Source organism: Taudactylus pleione, unplaced genomic scaffold (assembly GCF_031769625.1).
Source record: "Taudactylus pleione unplaced genomic scaffold, aTauple2 ptg000436l, whole genome shotgun sequence".
Lineage (NCBI taxonomy): Eukaryota > Metazoa > Chordata > Amphibia > Anura > Myobatrachidae > Taudactylus > Taudactylus pleione.
The window spans coordinates 3356948-3381006 of record NW_028284838.1 but is presented as its reverse complement, the minus strand read 5'-3'; the positions used below and the strand labels follow the sequence as shown (position 1 = coordinate 3381006).

Here is a 24059-nt window from a genome sequence, read left to right as displayed (position 1 = left end):
AGTGTATTATCCAAAACATTTATTTAAAGTTTTCAAAAAACACATCCATAAGATATAACGTACCAACGGAGGCGGTTAGACAACCGCGAGTATAAACAGCATAAAACAAACGAGTCTCCGGGCAATGCAGTTTGTTCCATCGGAGGATGAAATTCATGTGCAGGTAACGCCTGGCCACGTCCCTACGCATTTCGTCACGTGGACTTCGTCAGAGGGCTGGCCTAGCGTATCTTAGAAAAGGGATACCTATATATATATATATATATGTGTATATACAGTAGCAGGTGTCTGAGAACTGGTAGCATCTCCTGGGGTAGATGGCACTGCACAGCAGCTGAGAAACCACGCAAAGTCCTTTGGTCTGGTGGAACTGGCCACAGCTAGTTTTATTATGCAGCAAAACAAAAATAAACAGAAACAAACACCTTGCCATCTGGCACTAACTAAACCCAAAAGTGATCCTAGCTTGCTAATAACAAGGCACAAGAAGTTTTACCAGACGTAGTTTACCTGGTCTCAGTGACCTGTTTCTCTCAGAGAGCCACAAAAAGTCTCTCCTTTCCCCAGGCAGTGTCTCTCTATTCTGATCAGCCTGACAGCCTTAAAACACTGCCACACAGCTGAAAGCCCTAATTAGCCTCCTGTGAAGCTAACAGCCCAAAAAGCTCCTAACACAAACATCTTCCTGAGGTTTCAAAACACATAGGTCAGGAATGTAGGGCAAATATACCTGCCTTCCACTATAATGCCAGTTGACCAAGGTCACTGGTATAGTGGTGGAAGGCTGGTACATTTCTCCTAGGTTCTTAACCTATGTGTTCTGAAAACCCCAGGAAAATGTCTGTGTGTATGTTAACATCTCTGTGGGCTTTTTAACAAAGCTGGAAAAGGGTTCCTGGAGTTTATGAATGGAGAGAGAGGGTGGGCTCCATTCATTAGGCCCAGTTTGGGGTTTGGGGCTTTTGGCCTCACAGGAGGCTAATTAGGTCTTTCAGCTGTGTGTCTGTGTTTTAAGGCTGTCAGAGAGACACTCTGCCAGGCGAAAATTAAAGTTTATAGTGTCTCTGTGAGAGAAATATGCTGCTGAAATCAAGTGAATTATGCTGGTAAAACTTCTTGTATTTTTATTTAGTAAGCTAGGATCATTTTCTGTGTTTAGTTAGTGCCAGGCAGCAAGGTGTTTATTTCTATTAATTTGTTTTTTCTGCATAATAAAAGTGGCTGAGACCAGTTGCACCAGACCAACGGCTTTGTGTGGTTTTTCAGCTGCTGTGCTGTGCCATCTACCCCAGGAGATGGTGCCGTTCCCCGACCCTATTTTCTTCTTTTCTTCCGAGGTGCGACCCAGCTCTTTTCTCCCTGCGTGTGACACTGACAACATACGCTAGTGCGCATGATGTCATGACATCACACACACGAACACGGCACCTGGCAGACTAAACAACACCTTGTATATATCTAAAAGATAATGCCACTCTTTGTGGACTCACATAAATGTGAGAACAGGGGAAAGCAAAGGAGAGACCAGTAGTGCAGAGATTTACAGGTAAAATACACAATTTAATAAACACTGAATGCACTCACATTTTAAAAATGTATACAAGCATATAAAAAGCAGTGACATCTGCTACAGTGGCAACAGCACTCCCCCACAGACGCTGAGATGGTACAAAACAGCCAGGATAAGCACAAACTTAGCACACCACAGGGAGACCAATAGATGGAAGTTTTTACCACGAGATCTATTAGGGAGAGTCCGCAGCCGCCGCTTAATGCGTTTCGGATACAAAAGCGGGTATGGCTGCTATGTAAGTTGAAATATATATACACCCCAAAGGCACCACCCACCTCCATTAAACAATTAAACACCACTGGTATCAATAAGTAATCTGTTCCCCTGGATCCAATATGGCCACCGCTATTTCTTTTCATGCATTCCATAGACCGGATCCAGTATGGCTGCCACGACTTCCGGTTTGCGTTTCAGGTGGGTTCCAAATAGTGCTAAACCGGAAGTATCCCAACTCCAATGGATTTAGAAGATGTTTTAGGGACTTCAGCATTATCCATTATCATAATGTGTCCAAAGTGATAAATTATGATTCCAGCTTTGTAATGAAGGTGCTTATTCCTCATAACGGTGGTGTTTTAAAGTGGTCAGGGTGAGACATAAAAAGCATTAAAACAATGTATCAAAAACATATGCATAATATATAAATTATAAAAATAAAAATCAATTAAAAACCATTTGAGTTCAACTTCACCATTGAGGCCTTTGGGAACCAAAGTATTTAATGCAAACATGCAATGCATCTCTGATTTTGCAAACCTAGCCTCAATGTTTCTCTGTCTCCAAGTATGTGAAATCTGTTCTAAACCCCAGAATTTTTTTATTTCACATTCTTTGGAGTTATGGTGATGTTTAAAATGAGCAGACAGAGGGCCTGATTCGGACCCGCTCGCGAGCGCTGGACGCTCGCAAGCGGGTCGATGGTGCTGAAATGCGCATGCGGACGACGGAGGGAGCTCCGTCGTGCGCATGCGCGAGACCTGGCGAGCGACGAGGAATCCGTCGCTCGGGGTCTCGCACCAAAGGGGGCGTGCTGTCGATGGTGAGTGACAGCACGCCCCCTTTGGTGGGCGTGCTGGGGGCGTGGCTGCCAGACGGAGGCGTTCCCATGGGAACGCCTACCGTCTGAGTCCGACCCCACTGACATCAGTAGTGATGTTAGTGGGAGTGATTTTGGCTCTGATAGAGCCAAAATCACTCCAGGGCTTGCGGCAGCGAGATCCTACCGCAGGGTCTCGTCGCAAGCCCGATGGTCGCGATGGTCTTGACCATCGCGACCATCATCATGGACGCTCGCTATAGCTGTGGGTGGTAACCCACAGCTATGCGAGCGTCCATGAGGCCGCTCCATTTTCAGGTAGGAGGGCCCTGATTCAGAGCGAGCGCTCTGGTCAGAGCGTCCGGCTCTGAATCAGGCCCAGAGTGTGGGTTTCCAATCCCTTTTGGAAGTTGTATATATGTTCGGAAAGGCGTGTCTCGACGTCTTTCTGACATATAACAACCCACATCCACATTCTATTACATAAATAATATTTTTGGATACACATGTAATGAAATGATTAATGCTATACGCTTTGCCATTTACCATTACTTCGAGCGAAATACATAACTTTTATTCTGAATAAATCTACGCACGGAAGCAAGGTGAAACTTCCCATTTGTTTTTTGCTGGCTGATCTTTGGGACTTGTTGCGCACTTTTTCCTTCCGTATTTATTGTATTGTTGTAAGACTAAACAACACAGCAGAACACGGACCTGGAAGGCTGTCCGCTGTTTGATAGCTGGTACCGCTGCCCGACTTCAGCCAGCGTGGTGCCCTCTGGTGACTTCGGTGCCTGTAGCTTGTGCTCTGGTGGGAACCGCCTTCCCTACACCCTTACGGATGGTGCCTCTAATGGTGCAGCCAATTTGCCGATGTTGCGTCTTAATACTATACTTGCCGACATTCAGCTCCCTCCTTCCGGGAAGGGGCAGCTAGGTTTCTATGGCGGGGGAGAATGAAGTGGCGTAAGGGGGGCGTGGTTAGGAAATTATACAGTATTCAGGGCGTAGCAGGGGGTGTGATCGCACGATCGCATCATTGTGGCCCTGCTCCCTCTTCACAAGGCCGAGATTAATGACATTGTGATGCAGAGTGAGGGTCCACGGTGACACGATTCATCACAAATCGCGTCATCGCCCCCCCCCTGCTGCGAAGTGTGTGCATGGAGATGCGAGGATGTCGGGATGATTTTCGGGAGCCTCCCGGCCGTCCCATGAGAGTAGGCATGTATGCTTAATACACGCAGTGGAGGATTAGAGTCACATCCAGTGAGCGTCTCTGTATGAATCCCATCGGCTGCAGCATTAGCATAAAGAAGCGGTTGCGCTGTGGCAAAAGAGACAGTTGCGGCTGTAGTAGCATGCACATCTCAATCAGGCCCTATATCTGCAAGTCAGTATAGTGCGCCATCCTATAGCATGTCATTGGTGTGTCATCACATTGCATTTATTCATTCTGTGCCATTTAAACTTTAACGATTACTTATACTGTTGAAATATATGTATATATGTGTCAAGCTGAAGTCTGGAGTAGAAACAGATATGAAAATTGTTGTTTAAAATGACATAATTCTGTTCAGATAGACAGTCAGTAATGCATGCAAAGCAGGTGTACATAAATATGGTTATAAGCTAGCAAAAAAAAAAATTATTCTTTCCATTGGTGATATAAGTGAGAGATAGTTGTCATAGTGACAAAGTAAATACTGTATCTATTCACATATATTCGTACAAAATGCTGAACCATACAAATAGACATATATATGCCAGTTATTACCTAATGTATATAATCAAGGTCAGTGCCATAACGAATAGCAATAAATTAAACATTAGTATTCTTCATTCTATTTGTAATTTGTAAACACACTATGGAAAACTCACTAGAGCAACACTAACCTCTTTCCAGGGTCCGTAACTAGGGTGGTGCGACATGTCACAGGGCACCACAGGGCAGGGGTGCTGTTTGGGCCTGTCAATTTGCTGTTTATAATCATTCTCACTTGTAGCTTTCTCTTCTTTTATCCCCAGCATCTCTTGGCCGCTCCTGTATCCTCCCTGGCTGACTCCCATTCCATCTGGCCACCTTCCCAAACACCTTCAGTCACATCCTCTTTTATTTAACACACGTTTCAAAATACTGTCATACCCTGGACTCAAACCCCTCACCTTTCTCATGGCAGTCAGACACCTTACATATGGAGCTATCTGCCCCACAATTTCTGATTGTGGAAATTTTGGGGATGTGTCTTAAGTCCCTATTTGAAAAACAGAGGTGGGGGGAGCACCAGTACTCTTTTCGGCCCAGGGCACCAAAAAGTATAGTTATGGCTCTGCCTCTTTCATTAATGTCATTACTTTCTTTAATTCATGTTATATGCTTCATGCTTTGGCCTCTGTGTATCCGTTTACTTTCAGTATATTTTTTCCTAAGGTAGTAGCCCAGATAGAAACAATTTTGCACAATTAACAGGTTCAGTATATTTTCTCGACATTGATAATGTTGACATGATTGTAATGTCGATATTGACCACGTCGACCCTAGGCACAGCAACACTGATGAACTGTCAACATGAATAGAATGCCGACACACTTGTCCTGACAACATTGACTCAGTCGACTCTCCTCCTCTCGACTGATGAAATGTTGACAAGACATTCCTGGTGGGTCCAGCTGATCCAGCTGTGTCTAGAGGGTACAGTGGTGACATGGTGATGACTTTTGGCGTCCAGCGGCGAGTATCGTCCCTAACACTAATCCTAACCCTAACTCTCCCCTTAGAGCCTAACCCTAACCTCCCCTTATGCATCTTACTCCTAATCCTCCTCCCGCAGTTTAATCCTAATCTTCCTCCCGCAGTCTAACCCTAACCTCCCTGAGGCATAACAGTGATGTCAACATTGTGAACATGTTGACTTTCTGCACATGTTGACATTTTAAGAATGTGGACATCATAACTGTCAACATTATGGTGTCAACTTTCTGATTGTCGACATTGTAAATGTGGATATGATGACTGCATCCCCATTAAACTACTTTGGCTTTTGGTTGCAAGTCCTATTACACAATTACATTTTTTTTTTACAAAATTAAATGTACCACCCATTAATATAGTGCCTTTTGGGAAATGGTGTGTATGCGTATATATGTGGTACTCTGGGGTGCGAGACTTCTCACCTCCCTCTCTTCTGCAAGTGCCATCTCCTAAATCTTGACTCATGGTTTCCCTCCTGTGGAATGTCTGTTACCATTTTCCTTCTATTTCCACTTCTCCCACTGCAGTTCTGTGTCTTACCTCTGATAGATACTAGGGGGGTATATTTACTAAAGTGCGGACTTCTAAAAGTGGAGATGTTGCCCATAACAACCAATCAATTTCTACTTCTCATTTATCTAGCACCTTCTAGAAGATAATAGCTAGAGTTTGATTGGTTACTATGGGCAACATCTCCACTTCTATAAACCTGCAGTTTACTAAATATATCTCTGGGAGTCCTTTGAACACTAAAAAATACAGTCGCTCAACATAATACAGTAATAAGTGTAACCAACAAACACAATCTATACAAATCAAAACAATTGAAAAAATAAAAACACACACAATCTCTCATTTTTGCAGAATAATTACTTAATTGAGGAATTATGCAAGTGTTAATGTGCTTTTGTTGATGTCAGTGTATAAAACTCTACACAGAACATTCATTATTAAAATAACAATACTTGTTGTTTTATAGCCCACTAAACTATCACCATAGAGATGATAGGGTGGGATAACTAACTGTATTTATAGCATGATTTTAGATTAAAGACCTCAAACTGAATTCTAATGATACTGTAAATACATCAAAGGGAAGCCCCAAGGACTGAGAAGTTAGAAGAAAATAAGAACATTTTCCATGATTTCTATGGTGTGGTAACTATGGTTACAGAATCTGTGGGTGTCTCTCTCTGTGCTTATTAAAGTAGAAACACTTTAAATGCTTTCACAAATGCTTAGATACCAAACACATTGTAAGAAATGTCTCCATATGGGACAGTTTTACATAACCAGCGCTATCTTGTGCAATTGAGTATGAAATCATCACATGTAACGATAGTGAGTTTCAGGATGAAAGTGGTCCATTCCAGCACGGTATTGTCTTATTGCAAATGGGGTTAATGATTTATTCATATCTAGATTGCCCTGCAGATTCACCTCTTATTCATTTAGCTGCAATGGCCGTACTATTAACTTCACCAGTAAAGCAAACATCTGCAGTCTAGAACATTGAACCAGATCACATTTTTAGTATATCTATACTTGTTGTAATGTTTGTCTCTGTAGTCTGTACATACAATTTATTTTGGAGAAATGTTCTCATTGGGACTGTGTATGAACTTTAGAGACTAAAAAAAATGTTTTCCAAATTTTTGTTTGTCTGTTCAGGATCCCGCAAAATCTACAAGATGAATTTGGATTACGTTTTCAATATTGTATAGCTTAGTCACCTAGAAAGAAACTGAGGTATGCAGTGTGCAGTGTGCAAAAATGACTAGATGTATAGAAATATAATTTTTTTGGACAAATATGCTTTTAGGGACTGTTTATGAACTATGGAGACAAACATTTTTTTTTATTGAATTTGGACAGGCTCCTCAAGTCCAAAATGACTATATGTATATAAATATATAATCCAACTGCAGGGAAGGCACTCTGGGACTTGTAGTACAAAACACAGATCAGCACATACTTGCAACGTTTCGGTTTTAATCACAAACCGTCATCAGGCATGAAAATACAGTAAACAGACCTACCTTATGTCATATTTGCCGACATTCAGCCACCTCCTTCCGGGAGGGAGCTGAATGCCTGCATACAGCGGGGGGCGTGGCCGGGCAATGGGTCTGTTTGGGTTCTTGGCCAGGGGCAGGGCTGCACGATTGCGTCATCGTGGCCTCGCCCCTCCTCACAATGCCGAAAATAAAGGCATTGTGAAGCAGGGGGCGGAGCCACAATTACGCAATTCAGCGCAAATTGCGTCATCAGGCCCCCCCCGCTGCGAGGGTTTCTAGTAGGCAGTCGGGAGGGCAGGCGGCAGGTGGGAGGCTTGCCTGCCTTTCCGGGGAGTCGGGAGCGGCACCCGATATCGCCTGCCTTATGTACCCCTTCACCAATCACCCAAGTGGATGCAGCTTCCTGTGCATACTGCCGGCGCTGACTCCCGCATCATCAGACACCCAACGGCGCTGACTGATGACATCACAGGAGGCTCGTCCAGCCCATAGCAACAGGAGGTAACTAACATAAACAATGTACAACTGCTGTTAGTGCCAGGGGTGCACAGAGACACCGCATCCAAGCATCCTGCAGCTCATCAGCTCTGGGGAAATCAGGCTAACTGGCCTGCAATTAACCCCTTTCAAGCTGGACAGAAATGCAGTAATAATGTAAAACAGTATACAAGCAGAGAAACACATAACAGGGTGTACTGATAAGTACCCTGCACATATACATAATGCATACCTCCCAACTTTTCTACTCCTCGAAGAGGGACACTTCGCACGCTGGAGGCGTGCGCCCGAAAAGTGATGGGGCTTTGCTAGAAGGGGCATGGCTTCTCGGGAATGGGGCTGAGCCCGCGGCAACCCCCGTTTGTGTCATTATAGGGGGTGCGCCCAGCCAGGCTCTCCCTAAACAGGTGAACAGATGCCGTGCGCATGTACACGGCATCTGTCCACCTTCTGCACACCCGCTGCTCTGCTATGCAGTATGTGCTCTCCCCAATTTCCCTCCCATCGCAGGACACTGCGGCCCGTTAGTGGTACAGTGGGACAGTCCCAGAAAAACAGGACTGTCCTGCTGAATGTGGGACAGTTGGGAGGTATGATAATGCAAATACAGTAAATAAAGCAATATACACATCCATACCTCCCAACTTTTCAGAACGGGAAGGAGGGACAGGGTGCGCACCCAAAAAGGGGTGTGGCTTCTGAAAAGTGGGCGGAGCCAACTGAAAACTGGGTGGAGCCTCGCGACTTCCCCCCGTTTTCATCACTATAGGGGGTGTGACCAGCACTCTCAGAGATGCTGCGCAGCCCCCCCAGGCTCTCCCTATGCTAGTGAACAGATGCCATGCGATGCGCACAGCATCTGTTAACCTTCTGCACACCCACTGCTCTGCTAGGCAGAGCAACGGGTGTGCTCTCCCCAACTTGCCCCCCACCGCAGGATACTGTGACCCGTGGGCGGGACAGCGGGACAGTCCCAGAAAAACGGGACTGTCCCGGTGGAAGCGGGACAGTTGGGAGGTATGCACATCCAAAGGAAGTAAAATAAAAATGTCATACCTCTAAGTATGTTCATTAATCAATCCTTTAACTTCAAGGAGTATGTGTAAGTGCATGCTATAGTTCAACATGGGCATACAGAGAGATACACTATAGGGGAGAGAAAATGAATGTTAAGCCAGTGTATTGTGTGAAAGCCAGCAAAAAACAGTAACTCTTCCTGTCAAACGCACTTATATGTTAGTAACGATAATGTATCATAAATAATCACCAGAGCAATCCGTGCTCACCCATACACTATATGGCAATTAACGTGAAAAATGGTTTAAAGACAACAATTAAAAGGTAATGTCTCTTTGAGACCATTGGGTGACACTGTGTTCAAGGTGTAGATCCATCAAGCTTCAAGACGAAGGAGACCCTTGGCTGTGTCACCATCTCTTGGCGATAGAGGTATAATTTTATATGTAAGGGTTGCCAACCCATGTCTGGATTCCTTGAAGTGTCTGGCCACCGGTTGGTCTTGCTCTTTTCCATCTAGGGCTGCCCTGATGGCTGATCAGTGCTGGGCCATTCGTTCCTTAAATTGTCTGGTGGTTTTTCCCATGTACAATAGGCCGCACGTGCATCCGATGATATATATGACAAACCTTGTGGTGCAGGTAAGCACCTGTTTGATGTTGAAATGCTTTCCCCAATGAGTGTGGGTAAAAGTGTTCCCCACCTCTTTGTACCTACAAGTCGTGCAATTCACTCATTTGTAGCATCCTGGTTCACGACTTAAAAAATGTTCACGAGTAGAGATTCCCAAGCCTGAAATGTCAGTTTTGACCGCCCAATCTTTAATATTTTTAGGACGTTTATAGCAAGGCATGAGAGTTGTGTCTGTGAGTACCGGTAACGTCGGGTCTTCTGTGACAATGTCCTGAGGGAAACTTCGGAGGGAACCAGCTACTAGATGGTTCGATTAGTCTTTCGCCCCTTTGCTGACTTAGCAATTTTTTGGCTCAGATGATTGTACTGGGTCACCCATGTGATGCGGTTGTTTTTTATATAAATATATATATATATATTCCAGGTGTGAACCGGCACTCGAAAAATAGAAAAAGTATGTGCCAAGGTGCCTTCTGTATATATCCAATATCCATGCAAAGAATCAGCGGCACTCCTGGACTGTTGTCATAAGCAAAAAGAAATTTAATGCATGCCACATTGCCGGCGTTTCAGAGCCAGGCACGACCCTTTTCTCAAGGCAGGCATAACAGTATTCAGTTACATTATAAACAGCAGACATAAACATTACTGAATCTTACCTTTAAATAGCGGTATGCTTCCTGTGTGCTGGCGCCGGCCGGGACAGGCAGGGGGAGGAGTTGGCGCGCACGCGGCGGCTTCTGTCCTCCGCTGATAACGTCACTCCAATGCTAGTTGGTTGTCATGGAGACAGACCACAAGCCTGGTGTACTGTCTGTCCGGCCCGCGTCAGCTACAAGGAGAGGCACGAAAAAGATTAATGTTACAAGAATGCAACAAAAATATTGTGTATAAGTGTCGATTGCTTAAACTATTTACTTAAAGACATACATACAGACTAACTACATATAACATAGATTGGAACAGCTGTGATGATGAACTATAGATAAGTAATCTTAACCACACATTAAATGGTTACTCGATACGAAGAAATGACTAAAGCATAGCTATTGTCCTTACAGAAATACATTAAGCGACAATTTCTCATTAAGTCCTGCAGGATGAATAGTATTTAATTTGTGTATCCAGGACGCTTCAAGACGCAAAAGTTTTTCGTCTCTGTTTCCTCCCCTTAACGTGGTTGGAACATGATCAATTAAAATATGTTTCAAAGCAGACAAAGGGTGGCCAGCTTGCAAGAAATGTCTCGCCACAGGTTGCTCAGCCACTTTTTTTAGGAGGGCTGATTTAATGGCCGATCGATGCAAAGCCATCCGTTCTCTCACTGTCCTGATGGTTTTGCCGACATAATAGTACCCACACGGGCACATTATCAAATAGACTACGTGCGTTGAAGTACAGGTGAGGACATGTTTTAAGTGATATATATGGTCACGATGAGGATGTTTAAATGTTGATCCTGTCACCATATGTTGACACGTAGTACATTTTGTACATTTGTAGCAACCTGGTGCTTTTGCCCGTATGATTTGACCTTCCTGACTGGGATGAACAAATCCAGTTTTGTCCGTGTGGACCACCATGTCCCTAATATTCCTGCCTCTTGTAAAGCATGCCATCGGTCGTTTGCCTGTGAAACAAGGTAAATCTTTGTCTGTTGAAACTATGGGCCATAATGCCCGTGTAGCTCGCTGGATCACTGGACTGCTGGTTTGGTATTCAAGTTTCCAAGGGATAGTGTTACTTTTATCTTTATTTGTAGGTTATAATAAAGTATCTCTTTGAAGTAGCAGGACCTCGTCTCTTTGCTTCCTTAACAGAGGTAAAGAATATCCCCTTGTCACGAACTTATCTATTATTTTTTCCAACTCTTGTTGAGTATGGTCAGGGTCACTTGAAATACGTGCAATTCTCATCATTTGTGATTTTGGAAGCCCTCTCACAAGTGATTTAGGATGATGGCTATTGGCCGCAAGTAGAGTATTGCGATCTGTGGGTTTGGAATATACCCCTGTTTTAATACGACCATTTTCAATAGTTACTTGAACGTCAAGATAATTCAGTGTAGAAGTACTAAAGTTATAGGTCAATTTGATGGGTGAGTCACGGTTATTGATTTGTTGCATCAGCATCTCAAACGCCGTTATGCCACCAGTCCATAACATAAACAAATCGTCTATATACCTCGTGTAAATAAGAATGTGTTTGCTGATTTCTTCATTAGAAAAAAACATATCATGTTCTTCACTAAACATATAGACGTTTGCGTAACTCGGGGCTACGTTACTGCCCATGGCACAGCCGGACACCTGTTGGTAAAACTTCCCATTGTACAAAAAATAATTGCGTGACAACGTAAGTTCTAATAGCTGTAAGAAAAGGGTTTTAGCCAGAACAGTCAATCGTTGTTGTATTATAAAAGTTTTCATAATCTCGATTCCATTATTATGTGGGATAGATGTGTACAGACTTGAAACGTCCATCACGCAAATTAGGGTGTCTAGTGGAACCACCGTAACCATTTTTAATGCCAATAAAAAGGCTGTGGTGTCCTTAATATATGATGGCTGTGTAGACACCAAAGGCTGGAGAATTGTGTCTAGAAACATAGAAATGGGCTGGTACAGAGAGTTCCTTGCCGATATAATCGGTCTTCCCGGAGGTGATTGTAGATTTTTATGAATTTTTGGGACCAAATACATTATTGGCACCACTGGGAACTCTTGTATTAAAGACCATCTCACCTTGTCACTAATTAAGCCATCATATTCTGCTTGTGCTAAGATCTGATCCAACTCTTTTTTATAATCACCAGTGGGGTCCTTAGCCAATCTCTGGTAAGTGTTCGTATCGGCTAATTGTCTTTCGATTTCACTCATGTAATCCTTCAGATCCTGGATCACAATCGCGCCCCCCTTATCGGCGGGGCGGATGATGATGTCTCTATATGCACTCAAATTATTTAAAGCTTCTTTTTCCTTTCGTGTTAGATTGTAGTGTTGAGTAGTCGATGCTTTAATATACCTAGAAACGTAATCATCCATTAAACGATTAAAGGTCTTTAACGATGTATTGGTAGATTGGGGGTCAAATGTAGAGGTACTGCGTGCTTGCAAAAATGTTGAAAACGGGTTGTTGGATTCCGGTGGTGCCTTTGTTTGAAAAAATTCTTTCAATCTAAGATTGCGAGAGAACCGGTGTAAATCTACCTGCCATGTCAAGTCCTTATGGATATTGGTGGGGACAAAAGTGAGACCTTTATTAAGTACACTAACCTCCATGTCCGTAAATGTTCTAGATGATAAATTACAAATTAAGTTTTCTTTTTGGAGGATGGACCTTTTATTCCTCGCGTTTTGACCCCACCGGGTGGTGGAAGTCCTTTTATGGCACTCTCCCCTGTTGCCATAGCTGTTATATCTAAAGGGACTGATTGTATGTCCCCACTTTCATCTGAATCGCGAATTGCGAATTCACTGTCACTATTGGACGTGACAGTTTCTATTTGTTTATTTTCTCGTCTAACTCTCCACCCTTGACGCGGTTGTCTTTGTTTTTGAAAAGACTGAGATCTTGTGTCCCCACCTGTTAGCCAACGGTACACGTGATTATTCTCATAATCATCGCACACCACCAGCTTTTTATTACGTTTGAATTTAATTAATTCATGGCGATATGTCTCGCTCTGTTTCTGTAATTTTTGTAGTAATTCCACACTACTCTCACATTCAAAACTGGTTTTAGATTTAGCAGCTAGAGCTTCAATTTTATCCCTGGTCTTGGCCAGTTCAAGCCCTGCTTCGTGAATAACAAGCAACATTAAGTCCATACTACACTTGTTAACCACTCCGACCCATTTCCTACAAAAATCAGGATTTTGCCTCCCAATAGTGGGAGCGTTTTTCACACGGAATCCCCGCGGTATCATTTGATCTCTGTAATATTCTGAAAGGGATATTCCGTGCAGGAGATATTCTGTTTCCCGTTTTTTCAGTTTTAACATTTGGTGGTAATAGTCCTTTGCATCATCTTTATGGTCTGTAGAGGGCCAATGTTCTTTAAACAAAATATGTTCAGCTTCAGCATTAGTGAAGCTGTGGAGTATGCCCTTAGGTAAGGTGATTCCTGAGAATCCAGCCGGATATTCCCCACCACTCTGCAGAACAGTATATTGCGTAATCCGAACTCAAACACATCGGGCAGTCTCACACAGGACTCATCGATGCCTGCAGGCTATTACATATACATTACCACCACATACTGTATATAAAGTATAAATGACAGCATAACTTCTGAACATCTCTTATAACTTGTGTACAGCAATGAAGAAAATCTAACAGTATAGTAATAAAAATAGTGTGAGCAACTATAAAAATAACCCTACAGAGGTTACCTGGCTATGGTGGGTAGGCCCATAACCTTGGCCATGATTATGCTAAAAACCTCTATTTATTGCAAAATTTTATTGCAAAATGTATTTATCTCTCTCCACTTTATATCTCTCCAAGGTTGGATAAATTTTCCCCAGGATGTCTTAAATATGAGCAGTGTCCAGGCCACTCCTCTGGTTGGAGGTTTATTAAATGTGTATTATGTGTAAATATTTGTGTTGCTTATATCGTTGTAAAGTTGTATTGTGAGTAAGGGCTCTATTTACTACAATCCGCATTTGTAATGCAGATTGTAGTGTGATATTATCGACTGAATTCGCATTGCGAATTCAGGCAATATCACAGGGATTTACTACAAATCCCTTGCAGGGACAGAGCTTGCAAGAAAGCTCTGTCCCTGCGAATCCCCTCCGCACACTAGTCACGGTATTTTTGCAAATATTTTATTTTTGAAAAAAATACCGTGACACAGTGCCCACGCATGCGCCGACCGGCCGCCGCTGCTACCCCCCGGTGCTAAGCCCCGTCCTGCCATTAAGCCCCACCCCTGCGATCGCAGAATCCCCACCGGGAACCCCCCCTCCCTTAATAGCACTTACCTGCAGTCACCGGTGCTCCGGTGATGTCTTCCATGCCTCCGGTCAGCTGATATCCCATACTGCACTGGGACCCGATAACCTGATGACCGGGCCGCAGTGCACCATGGGAGACCAGCTGACCGGAGGGAGAACATCACCGGAGTCCCGACCACCGGTCCCTGGAGTCAGGTAAGTAAATTTTTATTTTTTTACTTTTTTGGTTTTTTTTTAGCAGAGATCAGCTTGCGGTCTGTTTAGACCACACAGCTGACCACTGGGACCGGCTCCGGGCTCTGCTCTGCCTGTTAGAGTGGAGCAGGAGTCCGGTAACCGGGGGAGACCCTGGATAACGCCACCTCAAGGTGGCGTTATTATCACAGGGCTTTTCCCGATATTTTTTACAATTTATTTTTAGTAACTTTGGTCGGATCACATTTCCCATTACAATTATGGGAAATGCGATCTGCTTACTAAAAATTTATGATAATTAGGGCTTGGAGTAGAATTTTACGAATTCTACTGTAATTGCCCTGTAATAACTATAGGTGATACTAAAATAATGTGAAAAGGGTGTGAAAACAACCCTTTTCACTTTATTTTAGTAAAAATAATGTTAATAAATAGAGCCCTAATTGAGGTTGCTGAAATGGCAGCAGACATTAAATTCATTTATATTTTAATCAGTCTAAAACAGACAAGTACATTTTTTGTTCATATAATCTTTCCTCTAATTTCTTTGTGTGACCATGTTTATATGGTGAGAACTAATGTATGGCAATGGTGTAACAAAGCTCATTCAGGCATTGATGAAAAACCTGTTGAACCTCATGATGCAACCACTGAAATCCAGTGAAAGGTTGGTGACCTTGTGCGTGGGTGGCACACGGGAAACTACATTACTGAATGAGCAGTGCCCTTGCCTCCATTGCAATTGATATTTGCTCTATATTTATCCAGCTCGCAAGCATTTTGGATGCATGGAAAATGCTATAAAATAAATTGACTTCTATGGCACAGTCTCCCTATGTGCTCACAGTATATTGTGGTGCACATTATATTTTTTGCTGATCCATTCAGTCAATTGAATAGTTTTAAAATCAAAGAATAAAAAGAAAACAAATTACATAACTGAGTCTTCTCTGTGGTTTATTTTTCATGCTATGATGAATACAAGAGAAGTGTGAATAACCCATTGTATTTGCTCATAATCCAACAGAATAAATTAAATCTTCCAGCTCACATTACTGCACGCAAATGTAGGGATAATGGATCCACTCCAAATTAACGACCTGTCACACTAGGCTACTGTGTAACTTGTGATATTATTTCAAAGTGTTTAATAATAACTTCTAACCTTTATTTAACCATTAAATTATCTGTTTGATTACAGGGACTTGGGTCACGTTTGGAGGACAAATTTCTGATGAGGTAAGAGATAAGTAAAATCATAGTATATGTTTTGTTGGTTTTTTTTTTAATTATCTGGCAGAGCCCCCAAAACTAATTTTGTTATAAATATTCAAAACTGTTAACATTTATGTTTAGTTTCCTAGGACATACAAAACTATTAAATTGGGGAAGAAATAAGGTTCAGATGGGGTTAAGATAAAATAAAAACCACCTGGGGTGGATCTCAGGAGATACTCTCCAGCTCAGGTAGTAAAAACAAAAACACATCTTGCTCCTCAGAGTGCTCAGGCAGGTCCTATAATCTCGGTATGTGGTGGATCACAGATATAATAATGTCTCCATATCATGTAATAGTGATTGAAGAGGATATTTAGAAGTGTCAGCCTGGAAAATGTAAGTGAATGGAGTATGATGGAATTAAAATGAAAGCAGTAGGAGAAGTGGCGTAATCGCTAATTGATATATATATCCTGAAGGCGATGAATTAAAAACATCGAAACATTGATGACTATACCTGCTATTGTACCCATTTATTACCGGAGTGCCGCCACTGGGATATATATATATATATATATATATATATATATATATATATATATATACTGTGTGTATATATATATATATATATATATATATATAATACAGTGGATTTTCAGGGAATATTGAATAATTCACATCTGTCCCGGTCACATTATCTGAATACTGTAGCTGCTTGAGCCTGCCTCTGGGATTGTAGCTCAGAGTAGTATTGGTTAATATACTGCTTTGCCGGGCCAGTCTCAGAGAATCAGTTCAGGTATGACAGAACTAGACAGTTCATACATGGAAGGCTCAGACTTAGGTTTATACTAGTTTTCACCCCCTATAGGGCTTTATACCTTTTCATAAACATTCCTTAATTCCCTACAACACACTAGGATCCATGTCCATGAGAAGCCAATTAGCCTTCCAGAATGACTTTTGTTGGACTGTGGGAAGAAACCATGACACTGAGAGGAAACCTACACAATCATAAGGAAAACATACAAACTCTGCACAGATAGTGTTGTGACCAGAATGAAACCTATGGCCACAGCACCGTGAGGTAGCAATGGTAACCACTGAGCACACTTAGATTTAGAGTTTTTAAAGATGTAGGGTTTTTAAAATTGGATTAAGTTCTTTAAACATGGTAAAGTTATATGTACTCTATGGCTCAAACTGCCATTCAGTGTTTCCTATAAGCCCAGTAGCATATAGCGATAAACTGTAGATCAGTCACAGTCCTAGGGCCATATACAAATCAGAATTAATTTTAAAGGGGATTGTTATGTTACTACATTACAATATGCTACTGTCCCTATTTAAAACAAGGACACTACCATTATTGTGTGTCTTTAAAATTTTTACCAGTACATCAGTGAAACAGTGTTATTTTTATCTGGTAGGCTGAATGTGTCACTATTTCCATTATTGTATATAATAATAAAATAATAGCAATAGTAATAATACTAACCTTATTTATATAGCACGCCCTTTCCTCCAAGGCAGACACAGTAGATCTAGCCATTGGCCAAACGCTTTCCATAAACAGCAATGGCAGCATTGTCATCTACAGTACAGTTTAAAAGAAACATTGTTTTCACATGATGTAATTTGCCAAATGCACGTATATTTAAATTTACACAACACATATAACATATTGTGTCGGCAGTGATTATATAAAATAGCTGCTATATTCAGCTAACAATTAGTCCTCTATATCACATTTTCACAACTTGATGTTGGCTTCAGGCAAACCCTTCACATGACTCTTCCAAACAAGTTTCCAGATGTTGTTTCTGTCAGCCGAATCTATAGAGAGATGAGCTATAATGGTTTGTCGTGTCAGAGATTTGTTACAAGCAAACATGACAAGTGCTTTGCTATCTTTAGGAAGTTATCATAATTCCTCAGCATCAGTCAGTCAACCACTCATAAACATTTATTACTTCTGTCAATCTCCAGGTCATCATTAATTTCTCCCAAAAGACCATATGCGAAGCCACTTTAATATGAATTGTCTATATTTAGATGTATTAAAATAAGCATTATTTTCCAGTGTTATCTTATTGCATTAAATATTAGAGTAAAACTGGTGTTTTGATTTTACCAGGTAATTATATTAATGATATGTACCTAAAGGGGCCAAGTCATTCATATTGTAACACTGCGTATGCTCCGGGACCAAGTCATTCACATTGTAACACTGCGTATGCTCCGGGACCAAGTCATTCACATTGTAACACTGCGTATGCTCCAGGACCAAGTCATTCATATTGTAACACTGTGTATGCTCCGGACCAAGTCATTAACATTGTAACACTGCGTATGCTCCGGGACCAAGTCATTCACATTGTAACACTACGTATGCTCCAGGACCAAGTCATTCACATTGTAACACTGCATATGCTCCGGGACCAAGTCATTCACATTGTAACACTGCGTATGCTCCAGGACCAAGTCATTCACATTGTAACACTGCGTTTGCTCCGGGACCAAGTAATTCACATTGTAACACTGCGTATGCTCCGGGACCAAGTCATTCACATTGTAACACTGCGTATGCTCCGGGACCAAGTCATTCACATTGTAACACTGCATATGCTCTGGGACCAAGTCATTCATATTGTAACACTGTGTATGCTCCGGGACTTAGTTATTCACATTGTAACACTGCGTATGCTCTGGGACCAAGTCATTCATATTGTAACACTGTGTATGCTCCGGGACCAAGTCATTCATATTGTAACACTGTGTATGCTCCGGGACCAAGTCATTCACATTGTAACACTACGTATGCTCCGAGACCAAGTCATTCATATTGTAACACTGCGTATGCTCCGGGACCAAGTAATTCACATTGTAACACTACGTATGCTCCAGGACCAAGTCATTCACATTGTAACAATGCCTATTCTCCGGGACCAAGTCATCCACATTGTAACACTGCGTATGCTCCGGGACTTAGTTATTCACATTGTAACACTGCGTATGCTCCAGGACCAAGTCATTCACATTGTAACACTGCGTATGCTCTGGGACCAAGTCATTCACATTGTAACACTGCGTATGCTCCGGGACCAAGTCATTCACATTGTAACACTGCGTATGCTCCGGGACCAAGTCATTCACATTGTAACACTGCGTATGCTCCGGGACTTAGTTATTCACATTGTAACACTGCGTATGCTCCGGGACCAAGTCATTCACATTGTAACACTGCGTATGCTCCAGGAGTTAGTCATTCACATTGTAACACTGCATATGCTCCGGGACCAAGTCATTCACATTGTAACACTGCGTATGCTCCGGGACCAAGTCATTCACATTGTAACACTGCGTATGCTCCGGGACTTAGTTATTCACATTGTAACACTGCGTATGCTCCGGGACCAAGTCATTCACATTGTAACACTGCGTATGCTCCGGGACTTAGTTATTCACATTGTAACACTGCGTATGCTCTGGGACCAAGTTAATCACATTATAACACTGCGTATGCTCCGGGACTTAATTATTCACATTGCAACACTGCGTATGCTCCAGGACCAAGTCATTCACATTGTAACACTGCGTATGCTCCAGGACCAAGTCATTCACATTGTAACACTGTGTTTGCTCCGGGACCAAGTCATTCACATTGTAACACTGTGTTTGCTCCGGGACCAAGTCATTCATATTGTAACAGTAAGTATGCTCCGAGACCAAGTCATTCATATTGTAACACTGCGTATGCTCCGGGACCAAGTCATTCACATTGTAACACTACGTATGCTCCAGGACCAAGTCATTCACATTGTAACACTGCGTATTCTCTGGGACCAAGTCATCCACATTGTAACACTGCGTATGCTCCGGGACTTAGTTATTCACATTGTAACACTGCGTATGCTCCGGGACCAAGTAATTCACATCGTAACACTGCGTATGCTCCAGGACCAAGTCATTCACATTGTAACACTGCGTATGATCCGGGACCAAGTCATTCACATTGTAACACTGCGTATGCTCCGGGACCAAGTCATTCACATTGTAACACTGCGTATGCTCCGGGACCAAGTCATTCACATTGTAACACTGCGTATGCTCCGGGACCAAGTCATTCACATTGTAACACTGCGTATGCTCCGGGACTTAGTTATTCACATTGTAACACTGCATATGCTCCGGGACCAAGTCATTCACATTGTAACACTGCGTATGCTCCGGGACCAAGTCATTCACATTGTAACACTGCGTATGCTCCGGGACTTAGTCATTCACATTGTAACACTGCGTATGGTCCGGGACCAAGTCATTCACATTGTAACACTGCGTATGGTCTGGGACCAAGTCATTCACATTGTAACACTGCGTATGCTCCAGGACTTAGTCATTCACATTGTAACACTGCGTATGCTCCGGGACCAAGTAATTCACATCGTAACACTGCGTATGGTCCGGGACGAAGTCATTCACATTGCAACACTGCTTAAGCTCCAGGACCAAGTCATTCACATTGTAACACTGCGTATGGTCTGGGACCAAGTCAAGTTTAGTGAGGGAGGGCACATATGCCCGATTACCATGCAGCTCAGCATAAATCCCTTAACGTGCACATTTGCTTACCTGGATAGACGACAATAGTAGGACTTATATTATCAGAGTATAGGTAGGTGTAAGGGGATCCAGGGCCTATAACGTAAGACTGCTGGGCCTATAACATGTTAGCAGAACTGTGTAACAGTGTGTTGGGTAGCAGTGATGCTGGATGTAGTAGTCTCCCAGACAATTTACCCACCAGGAGTGAATACACTTGGCCAAAGTATAGCTGATGTTGAGTGTGTTGTGCACTTGTTTGGTGCTGGTGGCGGTTAGTCCACATGTTAAGTGGACAGTTTAACCAGTTCTTAGGTTTTTTGAAACAGGTAGAACAACAAGTAGCATAAGACACAGGGATCTAACAGTTTTAACTGTAGCATATAGAAGCAGCTTGGAGCTTTAGAGTATCACTGGGCATTGTAGTGCGCTGAGTGTCTCAGTGGTAAATGCATTGGCAGCTGTTAGCAATATGCCCACAGACTATAGTGGTGGTGATATAGTGTACTTGCTGTGTTTCTATAGGCTCTGCATGGATAGTATGTTGGAGAGTCTTGGAGTTACGGCTTGGCGGCATGAATACCAGGGAGAAAGAAGCGTGGAGACATTGAGCATGTGCAGTAGCGTATGTCAGAGATTAGACCCCTCACTGAGCTCTGGCAAGTCCTAGAGACCCCTTGCTGAACTTACCTGTTTGCACTAAGGAGCAGCGCCACAGACTTTCTCATCCAACATCTTAAGCATCAGTAAGGAGTAAGGGCCTGATTCAGAGATGTACGTAAACCCAATGGTTTACGTACATCTCCAATGGTAAAGCACCTGCATATGCACAGGACCCGTTCTGCGCATGTGCCGATGAGCCCTGTGTGATCGCACCAAGTGCCCCCAAGCCACAGCATCATTGTCACCCCCGTTTCCTGGGAGTGCCAAGGCCAGGGTCTATGTCAGAGGAAGCAGTTTTCTTGGCCTCGCAAGCAGACAGGAGGTGGCCAGTTTGAGTAAGATGAAGATTACTCACATGACTGGTAGTCGCGATGTTGATCCGATGCTGCATCTTCATACGCAGCACTTGGATCTGCGATGCTGGCTGGAGGCATCTTATTCCCTCAGACGCCTCCTGCAGGCATTAGCATAAGTTGTACATTATTGCACAGACGCTTCCCTGCACCTGTACTATACCGTACTTATCTGAATCAGGCCCCGTGTACTGCTCTAATGTCCTCTCTTACTAATTGTACCCATACTGTGGTTATCAAGCTGACCCATTCCATGTGGTGGCTGCTCCCATAAAATCGATAAAAAGTTGATAAAATCGATAAAACAGCTTAAAGCATGTAATTTGGACCTGTTTACATGCACTCCAAAACCTGAGTTTGGTTTTTAAATCTGAGTTCTGAACTGACTGCAGAACCGAACCGGGATCGGTTTGACTCGGAAGGCCAAAAAGATTCCAAACTCGGACTCAATTCAACTCGGAAGCCCTAAATTCGGGTGTGTTTGTATCTCACATCTCTAATGTATATACAGGCAGATAATATGTATAATACATCCAGCCTATATCTATTTACAGCAAGACGATATGTATAAAACAGCCAGACAATGGATGAAGATGTATTACTTATCGCATTAACATCTCATCGGCTGGAGCGGGAAGTGAAAGCTCCCCTCTACTGTTATTCCCGCTAGAGCACACAGCGCATCAGCCTAGTGTTGTTGCGCTGTGTCTCACTCCCGTCCGGCTCCACTGAGCATGCGCAGGATCTTGCAAGTATCGCGAGATCCCGCATGCAGCCCTGGAGCCGGCAGCCCCCGCAGCAGGGAAACCGCTGTCCCTGCTGTGGGGATAGGGTATCGCCAGGCTGTAGCTGTCGATAGTGTCAGCTGCAGGGGGTGGAACGGTCAGGCGATCTGACCGTTCATACATAACCCTGCCTATCGCGCTGCTGTCTTGTAGATAGCAGCCCCGCTAATGACAGGGGCGCACACCCTGTTCTTTGCTTAAATCTCCTAGATTGGACGGGAAGTGATCTAAATGGATGTACAAAAAATTAATTTTATTACTCATGTTGGCGCATACTATCTCAAAACATTTTAGCATGTTGTGGACTAATTCATGATAGTTGTCTGCCTTGCGATTGCCTAAAAAATTTTGAATGACAGACGCATAACTTAGCCATGCTTCAGATTCGGTTTCAGTCATAGATGTGGTAAAATTTGGATTCTTCACCAGTTTCCATATCTGGGGGCCGTCAAAAATGTTTTGCCTTTAATTTTTAAATACTAAGAGACGGAAATGTTTGACAAATATACGTGAAACAATCGCCTGACTTGTCCAATGCTTTTACAAATTGTTTCATTAAACCGAGTTTGATATGGAGAGGCGGCAGTATGATTGTTTTCCTGTCAATTAACGGCTCATGAATGATGTTGGCTTCTCCTATAGTTATAACTTCTCTTGGAGGCCATACAATTTGCTGCCAGTGCTTTTGTTTTGCACGACTATCCCATAAGCATATGTGACAAGGATACTTAGTATATCCACTTTGATGCCCAAGAAGAGAGTTTACCATTTTTAAATCGACACAAACAGACCACTGATGCTGAGAAAAAGCTATTTTTTTCTAAGACTAACTTGATATTTTCATACTGTTCTTTAAGTTATGTTGAATGACTGATAGGAATCGACACAAATTTATTCCCATTGTGCAGTAATACGCATTTTAAGCTCCTTTTAGAACTATCCAAAAAGAGCCGCCTGTCTTCTGCTCGATATTCTGGTAAAACCATCATCTGAAGAAGTTCTGGAATATTGTTGCAATACCCAAGATTGTTATCTTGGCTAAAGAACGGCAGTGTGGCTTGCTCTCTATTTCGATACGACGTTATAGTAACATCTGGCTCAAGACCGTGCTTTTCTTGATGTCTGGATGCTAGAAGCTCAGCTCCTTTTTTCGATAAATTCAAGTCACGAATTAAATCATTTAGTTCCTTTTGAGAATTTTTTTGGAGTAGAGGAACTTTCTTCAAACTCACTTTCAACTGTGTTGTCACTTGCACTGGATGAATTTAACATTTCCAAATCATCACATTCAACTTCGCACATACTGAATGATGGTGCAGGTAAATCTTCATTATGTGGTATCGGTTGTTTTGCAGAATTCATACTTGGGTATTCCCATCTGTGTTTCTTAAATCGATTCATACCATTCACATTTACAGCACAAAAATAGCAGCCATTTAAGTGATCTTTTGGCTCACACCACATCATAGGTATGCCGAAATTAAGTCCTTTTCGATCACCTTTAGATCAGTTGCGGAGTCATTCCACGCAGGTTTTACAAACTTTGTGAGGCACCCAAATCTTGTCTTGCTGGCTTATGTGACGTCCAAAAATAAGCCTTATATGCTTGCTTTACGAATACAGTTATATTTTTTCTTTCTTTTGCAAAACTATATTTGCCACAATATAACAAAAAACATCAACTAATTTTTACGGCTAAAACGTTTTGTTTCACACATTCGGTGCTAACTCCGAACAAAAGCCGAGGACG

The 24059-nt window shown here is 42.6% G+C and overlaps 1 protein-coding gene across 6 annotated transcripts in view; it reads left to right on the top strand.

The window, feature by feature from the left end:
* KCNAB1 (potassium voltage-gated channel subfamily A regulatory beta subunit 1) overlaps positions 1-24059 on the top strand; it is a 516750-nt gene that overhangs the window by 360238 nt on the left and 132453 nt on the right. For all 6 annotated transcript variants that reach the window (XM_088447678.1, XM_088447679.1, XM_088447680.1 and 3 more), the window contains one exon: positions 15890-15927. In XM_088447678.1, the coding sequence (XP_088303804.1) occupies positions 15890-15927 (38 nt within the window). The remainder of the gene's footprint in view (positions 1-15889; positions 15928-24059) is intronic.